Source organism: Canis lupus, chromosome 16, assembly GCF_011100685.1.
Source record: "Canis lupus familiaris isolate Mischka breed German Shepherd chromosome 16, alternate assembly UU_Cfam_GSD_1.0, whole genome shotgun sequence".
Classification (NCBI taxonomy): domain Eukaryota; kingdom Metazoa; phylum Chordata; class Mammalia; order Carnivora; family Canidae; genus Canis; species Canis lupus.
In genome coordinates this window covers 15,799,284-15,809,363 of record NC_049237.1, presented here as the reverse complement: position 1 = coordinate 15,809,363, position 10,080 = coordinate 15,799,284, and the positions used below count along the sequence as shown (strand labels likewise).

The following is a 10,080-nucleotide window of genomic DNA, read 5'->3' as shown; positions in this document are numbered from 1 at the left end:
CATGCCTTGTCACCCGCCCCTTTCTCCCAGGCAGGTCAGAGTTCCAGGGACAGCAGCCACGTGTATTTGGGAAACAACTACCCTGGTGATTCTGACACACTTCCCCTCCTTAAGGATTGGGAGCGGGGCCCCTGGGTGGCCCAGTGGTTGAGCGTGCCTTTGGCTCAGGGCCTGATCTCTGGGTCCCGGGATCGAGTCCCTGCGTGGAGCCTGCTTCTCCCTCTGCCTGTGTCTCTGCCTCTCTGTGTCTCTCTTGAATAAATAAATAAAATTAACAACAACAAGAGGATTGAGAACCACTGGCGTGGAGACGTCTTGTAAAGTGCCACCCCAGACCCTTCTCCGCAGATGCCTTCCTCACCGCAGCCAAGGTGACTTGCCTAAGGCACCCACCGCACTCCTCTTGCACCTCTGTGGAGTACTTATTTATTTCTTCTGTGTAATTATTTGCATAGCTACCTCCCCCATGGGCTGTGACTTCCTTCTGGGCAGTGGCTCCCTCTCATTCATCCATACCCCACTTCCCCTCCAAATGCCTGGCAGAGAAAAGTGCTCTTTATAATGAACTGACTTGAATTGGGATGGTTATAGGGAGGCTGTCAACTGATGAATCCGGGGTAGAACTGGGTAGGAAAATATGCCAGATTAGCTTGAAGCTGGGCTGGGAGTATGGGACGGGGTCCTCATGTGAGCATGGTGGAATATTGGGGTGAGTGAGGTGGAGGGGAGGTCAGGCAAAACCTACATAACCCATCTTGGCAGATGTCTCTGCCATCTAAGAAATGGGCATTCCCTAGCCCCTCTGCAATGGGGAATTCCATCTCCTGCACTAGGATGCCACTTCTAGGAGTGAGTCTCTGTTTTCATAGCTCTGCCCCCTGTTGCTCAGGGATAAAACTATGCAAGCCCCAAGCTACTATAACAATCCCTGTCCCCAGAAGGCAGCACAGAAGGAGAAAAACAGGCGTATCTGGACTCACGTTTTGTGGGCAACTCCACAATTGCCTCCACATTCCTCCAATGAACACTCTGGGAAGCACTGTGTTCCTCTCCCTACTTCCTGGATACTGGCCCCTACAACAGCCCTCAGGCCTCAGCCCTGGAGGCCCTGACACCTGGGTGGCTGAGTCAGCACCTCAGGAATGGGGTTCAGTAGGAAACTGGGTGATTCAGGGCCTCAGGAATGGCGTCGGACATGCCAACAAAGCAGCTGCCTCCTCCTCTTCATTGAGGCAGCAGCAAGAAACTCAACTCAGCCAGCTCATCCTGGGGTATTCAAATTACCCTTCCAAATCTTGGACCCCTAGCTGCCCTCCACTGGTTCAGCTCTGATGCTTCTCAGGGGGCCCCCCAAAGCTGGATCAGGACTAGGCAAGAGGGTTTTCAGCATTTAAGGGGACAAAGAAGAAAAACATAATGGAACTTCCAAGGGGGCCTCTTTCTACTGTAAGCTCCCAAACTACTTCTCACATCCAGGTTAGCTGCCTCTCCTTTCTCCACTGCCTTCCCTTCTTCAGATTTCCTCCAACCTGCCCTCAAAGGCGGGAAGTCGCCCTCTTTCCTTAGCACCATCAGGCAAACAGAACACCAGCCCATTCTTTTCTTTTTCCTCTTTTTTGCTTTTGGTCTTAAAGCATGTTTCTGTTGATCACTGGTGCATGCATGTGTGTGTGTGTGTGTGTGTGTGTGTGTGTGTAAGGGGAGGGGAGACAAGATTTTAAGTAATCAAAGATTTAACATCATAGTCTTATAATCCTTTGGTAGGAGTTTCTTTTTGTTTTGTTATTTTGACTGCTACTCTCTGGCCTCCCCCTTTAAACCTACTCAAGGTCTGAGGATGGGACAATAGGTGTCTCTGGTCTGTGTGTTCCTCAGCCCCTGCCCCTCCTGGGGAAAGAGGCTTGACCTTGAAGAGGTTTGGCCACAGATTCCCCTGGAAGGGGTGTGAGTGGTCAGACAGGTGACTGAGAGCTGGGACGCCTGATGCCTGCCCTGACTGAGTCACCACGTTGTTGTTGTTGTCACCATTCTTGTTGAAGTCTCTGCTTAGCACCCCAGAGTTCTGTGGAAGCAGCAGCTCCCATCCTTCCAAGCATTTCCAGAGAAGCTACTGCCTGATGGTGAGGCGAGTGGGCTGGGGGGGGAGCAGAGGGCGGCCAGGGCGGTGGGGAGACCTGGGGCCAGGTTCCGTGCCTCTCCTCCCCATATCCCTGCCTCCTCTTCCTCCTCCTCCTTGTCGGGGGCTTGGCAGAGGGAGGATTTCCATCTTCTCTCTGTCCCCTGCCCCCCACACAAGAAGCTCCCCTTCCCCTCTGGCCCTGGGACCACCCTGCCCAGCGATGCAGGCCCCGGGGACCTCTCACCCTTGCCACAGCGCCCTCCCCACCCGGACAACACAGGCACAGCCTGTGACGACACCCATCTCTGCCCCCCCCTCTTGGGGCTCCCAATCCACCCCACCCCTGGCCTCAGTGACTCCCCCTCCCACACGCCGATGCCCCCAGGACCCTCCTGGGCTGCGGATAGGCCCTCTGATCCCTGAGCAGGATTATGAGCGCCTGGAAGACTGTGACCCTGAGGGGTCCCAAGATTCACCCCTCCATGGGGAGGAACAGCAGCCCCTGCTCCATGTGCCTGAAGGGCTTCGAGGTGAGTATGGGTATGGGGCTGTGAGGGCAGTGCATTGAGGGAGGCTGGGGGCGGGGGGTGGCTCCTGAGGGTGTGAACTGGTCATTCAGGTGACAGCCAAGTCCCAAGAGTCTCCTCTCTGTACCCAGGCTCCTGGCACCACATCCAGAACCTGGACAGCTTCTTCACCAAGATATCCTTTGTGCTTGGCCTGGCAGCAGTGGCATGGGGGGACCCTTTGGGGCTGGTGCTGTTCTTGGCAGGGAGGCTCTGAGGGTGCAGTGGGTCTGGGGGAATGAGGGAGAGGGAGAGGTGTCCTCAAGAAAGGCACATCATGCCTCAGGCTTATTTCTTGACACGCTGTCACATCTATAGCTACCACCAGAGGAATGGCTTTGCCTGCATCCTGCTGGAGGATGTCTTCCAGTTGGGGTGAGATGCTTGTCCCAAGCCCCAGACCCTGTCATCTTGCTTCCTCAGTAGTGCCTGCTGCCTCTAGTCCACCAGCATAGCCACTCCCCACCCTGACAGCAGCCCAGGGCTCAGCAGGTTGGGGAGGACACCCAGGACTGACTGGAGGCTGATCACTACACTCCCTGTCTCCTAGACAATTCGTCTTCATTGTTACCTTCACAACCTTCCTCCTTCGGTGTGTGGATTACAACATCCTCTTTGCCAAACAACCAAACAACCGGACGAGACCTGGGTTGCTCCACAGCAAAGTAACCTTGGCAGATGCCATACTATCCTCCTCCCAGTGTGCCCAGCGGTGAGTGATAGCCAGTTGAGGGGAAGGAGTGGGGGACATGAGCAGACAAGAACCCACCCACCCTGTCCATTTGTACCCTTGGTCTGAATCATCAGTTCTCCAAGCTTTTGGTCTCAGGACACCTTTAATTCACTTAAACTTGATCAGGAACACCCAAGAGCTTTTGTTTATGAGAATTATCTCTATCTATCTATGTCTACCTTCTTAGAGATTAAAGCTGAGAATAACTTTAAAACCTAAGAATGCAGAAGCATACATTCCATTGGCTGCTGATGTGATGTCACACACACATTCTAGCCTCTAGAAAAGTCCATTGTCTGTCTGCTCATGAGAGAATGAGCATGAAAACAGCAGGAAGCCTTAGTGTTACCTGAAAAAAGTGTGGGCCTCACAGACACTTGTGAGGGCTCAAGGACTCCCGGGGTGAATAGTCTGAGAGCCGCTGGTTCAGCGGGGTCCCCCTCTCTCTGACTTTTCCATCTCTCCCCAAGTCTGGTCTTTCTTTCTATTGGGGCCCCCACTTTCTCGATGCTCTCTGTCCCATCCACACACAGGATCCGTTCCAGCCCCTTGCTGGTCTTCCTGCTGATCCTGGCTGCAGCCTTCTGGCTGTTACAGCTGCTTCGCTCAGTTTGCAACCTCTTCAGCTACTGGGACATCCAGGTGTTTTACAGGGAGGCCCTGCACATCCCCCCGGTGAGCTGGGTGGGCCTGGCTGTGGATGGGCGCTGTGTTGGGGGGTGGGGAGGGACAAAGGATAGAGGAGTGGGAGCTGTGCAGACAGAAGGACCCAGTGGAATGCAGGCAGAAGGCCTCATTGATACCTGGCCAGGCTCTGAGTAATGTTAGGAAGTGGGGTGCCACCACTTAGAAAACCATGGTCCTGACCCTCAAGGAATTTTGTTGATTTAGTTCGATTATAGAAGATGATTTATTGTCACATGCTTGTGGTCAAAACAGTAGGTATTTAGAGGAAGGGTGACCCTCTGGCTTTACAGGACAGGAGGAATTTGGGTGGGGCTGGGAAAGATAGGAGATGGGAAGGCAGGAAGTGGACGGCAGTGAGGAGAGGAGACAGACCTGCCAGCCTACAAGTGAGTGGTCAGGCCCCACCGGGTGATCCCACCACCCTCTCTGGCCTCACTCCCTATTACAGTAAAGCCACTGTGTGTGTCCTTCCCTGCCCGCCCCCCCCCCCTTCATGCTTTGCCCTTTCTTTCCTCCCCATCCTGTCTGTGCTCCTTCTTGCTTTGTTCCCAAGTTCGTTCTTATAGGCCCAACTCAAAGGCTACTTTCTGCAGCCGGCTTGGCTTCCCTTGCTCCCCTCAGAAGTGTGGAAGCTTCCACACAGCTCTCCTGCACAGCCAAGGGCAGAGGCTTCAGAAAGCCCCCTTGGGTAGGGGAGTGCAGGCGGAGCGCAGGGAGGATGGAGAGGGTCCTGGGAGCCCAGGTGGGAGAGTGCAGGAGTGAGACCACTGCTCCTCCGGGAGGCTGCTGACCCTTCTCTTTCTCTTCCTCCTCCTCCCTTCTTTCTCCTCCTCCCCTATTCCTTCCAGGGGAAGGGGAGAACCTGGGATGGACTGGAGAGGCTGGCCTGGAGGGACTTGACTAAGCCCGACTGGGGCAGCTGGGTGAAACTGAGGTTTGCAGATGAGACCCCAGTGAGATCTGACATCCCCCCCAGACACAGCCAGTGTCTTAGGCAGGTTGATCTGGTGATGGAGCAGGAGGGGGGGTGGAGGGAGGGGTCCCAAAGCATGCTGAGACAAGGAGGCTTTGGGTCCTGTGTTGGCTGACACCCTAGGGACCAGGAAGGTGAGAGAGTGCGCATTCCCTGCGGCAGTCCTGTGCCCTCTGTGAAGACCTTTGGGGAGGAAGGGGAGGGTACAGGAAATCTGCTCTTCAGGAGCAGAAATCAGATACCTGAAGAAGTGAAATGAAGTGTCACCGGGAAGCACATGACTCATGGCCTAAGCAGAGGCAGGGGCAGGAGGATTGAGGATCGCAATTGAGAAGAGGATGAAAGGAAATAAGAAGTAGCTTGATTGTTAGTGACAGGGTCAGCGGAGGGCAAGAGAGGGCAGAAAGGGAAAGGTGGCAGGTTTCAAGCCCTGCAGGACACCGGCAGGCCGAGGTGGGGACAGGGCAAATGAAGGCCGCAGCTCTGGTCAAGGTGAGTTTGGGCATCACCGCGCTGTCGAGGAGTCCAGCGCGCTGCGCTCACCAGTGCCCTCTCCACAGGAGGAGCTCAGCTCGGTGCCCTGGGCCGAGGTGCAGTCCCGCCTGCTGGCGCTGCAGAAGAGCGGGGGATTGTGCGTGCAGCCGCGGCCGCTCACCGAGCTCGACGTCCACCACCGCATCCTGCGCTACACTAACTACAAGGTGGCGCTGGCCAACAAGGGCCTGCTGCCGGCCCGCTGCGCGCTGCCCTGGGGAGGCAGCGCAGCTTTCCTCAGCCACGGCCTGGCGCTCAACGTCGACCTGCTTCTCTTCCGCGGGCCCTTCTCGCTCTTCCGCGGGGGCTGGGAGCTGCCCGACGCCTACAAGCGCAGCGACCAGCGGGGCGCCCTGGCGGCGCGCTGGCGGCGCACGGTGCTGCTGCTGGCCGCCATGAACCTGGCGCTGAGCCCGCTGGTGCTGGCCTGGCAGGTGCTGCACGCCTTCTACAGCCACGCCGAGCTGCTGCGGCGCGAGCCGGGGGCGCTGGGGGCGCGCCGCTGGTCCCGCCTGGCCCACCTGCAGCTGCGCCACTTCAACGAGCTGCCGCACGAGCTGCGGGCGCGCCTGGCCCGCGCCTACCGCCCGGCCGCCGCCTTCCTGCGCGCCGCCGCGCCCCCCGCGCCCCTGCTCGCGCTGCTGGCCCGCCAGCTCGTCTTCTTCGCCGGCGCGCTCTTCGCCGCGCTGCTGGTGCTCACCGTCTACGACGAGGATGTGCTGGCTGTGGAGCACGTGCTCACCGCCATGACCGCGCTCGGGGTCACGGCCACCGTGGCCAGGTGCTGGGGAGCTGCCCGGAGAGGAGGGGGAGAGGGCCGTTCCTCTGACCTGGGGCCGGGCTCCCGCGTATCCCTTCCCCTCCCGCCGTTCAGCGACCTCCTCTCCCGCGCCCTGCAGCCCATCCGCCCTCCCCTCCTAACCGCAGGCCCCTTCTCCACCCTCACCCTGCCCTCCAGGTCTTTCATTCCGGAAGAGCAGGGCGGGGGTCGTTCCCCGCAGTTACTGCTGCAGGCGGCTTTGGCGCACATGCACTACCTCCCCGAGGAGCCCGGCCCTGCCGGCAGGGCCAGCGCTTACCGGCAGATGGCGCGGCTGTTGCAGTACCGGGCGGTGAGGGTCCGGCCCGAAGGGGGGCTGCGGGGATACCCGACCCCAGGCGCCCGGGAGAAGGCTTGGGACAAACGGGGGCTCGGCTTGGGGCTGGTCATCCCGGGGGCCCGCAAGTGATGGGCTTAGAGGTTTGCGGCACCCGCGAACGTCCCTGGGGACCTTGAGGTCCTGGTGGCGAGTGCGGGGGGGAGGGGGGGGGCTTCAAGAACCCCTTCTCCGCCTCTCCTTGCCTCCCCAGGTCTCCCTCCTGGAGGAGCTCCTGTCTCCCCTCCTCACTCCGCTGTTTCTGCTTTTCTGGTTCTGCCCGCGTTCCCTGGAGATCATTGACTTTTTTCATCACTTCACTGTGGATGTGGCTGGCGTTGGGGACATCTGTTCCTTTGCCCTCATGGATGTGAAGCGCCACGGCCACCCTCAGGTTAGAGCCTGTCCCTGGCTTTGCGGGTTTTGTGCTTGGGTAGGGCTTTACTTGCCTCGCTCAAAGCAGAGCTGACTTCCACCCCAAGCTCCATTGCTTGCCACCTATGACCCTGAACCAATCACTTCACTTCCCCACAGTTTAGAGTCCTTATCTGTCAGATGAGGACACTAACTGTAGCCAAAGCGCAGCTGTGAGGATTACAGAAGATGGTGTGTGTAGAGCCCTAACAGGTCCCGGCACATTGTAACTCCAACAAGTGGGAGGAAAGACTGCCAGAGAGGCGGAGATCTGAGCTGGTCAGAAGTTGGAGGAAGGCGGTCAGGCCAGCCCTGGGCTCCCGTGTGCACAACTTGGCAAAACATTAAGCCCCCGCCCTGCCCTAGTGCTGGCTCGAGACCCGGGTCCTGCTTTGCTGCTGTATTTTTGGGTGATCTTGAGCAAGTCCCCATCACAGCCTCTGTGCTTTGACCTGGAAAACCGGGCCAGGGTTCTGTCCTGCCTACCCCCACAAGGTTCCCACTAAAGCTGCAAAAGCAGTGCCTACAGCATCTGAAAGACTGTTCCCATTCGCAGTGGCTCTCAGCAGGACAGACAGAGGCCTCCCAGTCTCAGCGCGCAGAGGATGGAAAGACTGAGCTCTCCTTGATGAGGTTCTCCCTGGTACATCCACAATGGCGCCCCCCAGGGCACAGCTCCAAGTTCCTGGGGCAACTTCGGGGCAGGGTACAACAAGATGCAGCGGCCTGGGGTGCCACCTCTGTTCGTAGCCCCCCCACCCCTGGGGTGCTCAGCGATTCTTCCTCACCTCTGGTAAGTTGCAGCCTGGCCTGCCCTTCTCCCCCGCCCCCCCATCCTCCTGTCCTTCTCACTGTTCCTATTGACCTGCTCCCTGGTCCAGCTTGTTCTCAGGCCTTTCCTGGACCTTCTCCCTCCCCTTCTGTCCTCTTTCCTGACACCATCTTCTCTTGTTCCCAGCCCGAGGCCTTCTTGGCCAACCTCTTGGCGCAGCCCCTCCTGCCCCCACGGGACCTGAGCCCCACAGCCCCCTGCCCAGCTGCTGCCACAGCCAGCCTCCTGGCCTCCATTTCCCGCCTTGCCCAGGACCCCAGGTGAGGGGTGGAGGGGCTGAGAGGCAGGGCAGCAGGATTAGGGGGACTGGTCCTCTGGGAGGAATATACAGGAGCCCCGGTGGTCCCTGGGAAGGGGAGATGAGTCTGGCCCTCTCTGTGGGGTGCAAGGGGGAGGGGCACATCTTTGGTGTACTGTGCTCTCCGTTCCAGCTGTGTGTCTCCAGGGGGCACTGGGGGCCAGAAGCTGGCCCAGCTTCCAGAGCTTGCTTCTGCTGAGATGAGTCTTCATGCCATTTACCTGCACCAGGTGAGCAGAGGGATGCCAGAAAGAGAAATGTGGGGAGAAAGTAGCTGAATGAAATGGAGACGGGAGGGGGCATAGAGTATAAGGAAATACTCCACAGGAACTGGAAGAGGAGGTCCGAAAAGCCTTGGCACCCAGTCCAGGGACTGGGTTTTACACTGTGGGGCATGAGGGAGCCCATCATTCCTCTTTTTTCCATTCAGCTCCATCAACAGCAACAGCAGGAACTGTGGGGCGAGGCTTCAGCCTCTTCCCTGTCCAGACCCTGGTCCAGCCCCTCCCAGACACTCTCACCAGATGAGGAGAAGCCATCCTGGTCAAGTGATGGTGAGGTGGTCAGGGCATACGGGGTACAGACTCTGGGTGGAGAGTGGGCATCACTGCGCTGGCCAGCTGATGGCTTTTCTCACCAGGCTCCAGTCCTGCCTCCAGCCCCAGACAGCAGTGGAGAACCCAGAGGACTGAGAATTTGCTCCCTGGAAGGTTTCAGGAGACCACAGACACCCAGAAGGAGCCTGGCCAGGCCCCTGGAACTGACTGAGAGGGCTCCTCAGGGTCAGTAATGTCTAACGGAAGCGGGTAGGGGGAAGCTGAAGAATGAATAGAAAATTGGATGGAGCCAGACCTGGAGGGATGAGGGCAGTGGTGGGAATTCAGGGTGATGGGGAGGTCATCTTTGGAAACTAAACCCATGGAATGCTTGCCAAGAATCTTCTCCTCCTCCAGGTTTCCTGGCTTCTCCAGCTATAGGAGATCGGACAAGGTGGAGTGGAAGGACATGACGCCGAGCCCTCTTTAGAGACCCCCACAGACCGGAGGCCTAAGGACCCTTTAGTTGGGCAGGACTTGGGGGAGGTCAGTGATGAGCTCACCCCAGAGAGCACAGAAAGGGTAGGAGAGGCGATGCCAAAAGATCTGGAAACAAGTCTTAGAGATGATCCCCATCTGGAAGGCTAAGGGGACACCACCCCAACCAGCTGTTCTTGCTGTTGATTGCCAGGGAAGCAATCCCCAGGTGTCCTCAGGGCAGAGGACAGGGCCAAGGCAGAGGTCTAGCTATATGTAAGGGAAACAATGAGGGAGGGGACCTGAATGGCAGTGGGCTCTTCAAGCTGGCCTGACCTTTAGGGTCCCATGGGACTTGTGGAAGGGGGCCACGGGAACTTGTAAGTGGAAAGACTACAGAGGGCTGATGTTTTTGGAGTTTGGCAGTGCTGTGACGTCTGAGGAAGTGGGTGTGGCTCCTCATCCTGTCTGAAACACGCAGTAGAAGTTGCTCATGGCTGTGTTGCACATCACCGTGACCTTAGTCTCTGGCATTCCCACTCCTGACAGCTGAGGGATGTACCTGCTTCTCAATCAAGAGCGAGGAAGCAACACAGAACTGTCTGTGCTTGGCTGGAAACCACATTTCTAGAGCACTGGGTCAGAGTGGAGTATGTAGGGTAGGACTCCCTTCAGAATTACCATGACCAAAAAAAAAAAAAAAAAAAAAGAATTACCATGACCATCATCTGCACGAATTAAAAGACAAAGCTTGTTGTTCTGTAGTTTTAATCGA

The 10,080-nt window shown here is 57.6% G+C and overlaps 1 protein-coding gene across 1 annotated transcript; it reads left to right on the top strand.

Moving 5' to 3' along the window:
* Nucleotides 1-2,102: 2,102 nt before the first annotated feature.
* On the top strand, nucleotides 2,103-10,038 carry ATG9B (autophagy related 9B). Its single transcript, XM_038559716.1, has 14 exons — nucleotides 2,103-2,649; nucleotides 2,778-2,821; nucleotides 2,996-3,060; nucleotides 3,236-3,397; nucleotides 3,952-4,093; nucleotides 5,639-6,393; nucleotides 6,571-6,724; nucleotides 6,963-7,142; nucleotides 7,719-7,955; nucleotides 8,121-8,254; nucleotides 8,426-8,522; nucleotides 8,723-8,846; nucleotides 8,933-9,074; nucleotides 9,246-10,038. The coding sequence occupies exons 1-13, from the start codon at nucleotides 2,118-2,120 to the stop codon at nucleotides 9,058-9,060; spliced, it is 2,754 nt and encodes a 917-aa protein (XP_038415644.1). The 5' UTR covers nucleotides 2,103-2,117; the 3' UTR covers nucleotides 9,061-9,074; nucleotides 9,246-10,038.
* Nucleotides 10,039-10,080: the final 42 nt, after the last annotated feature.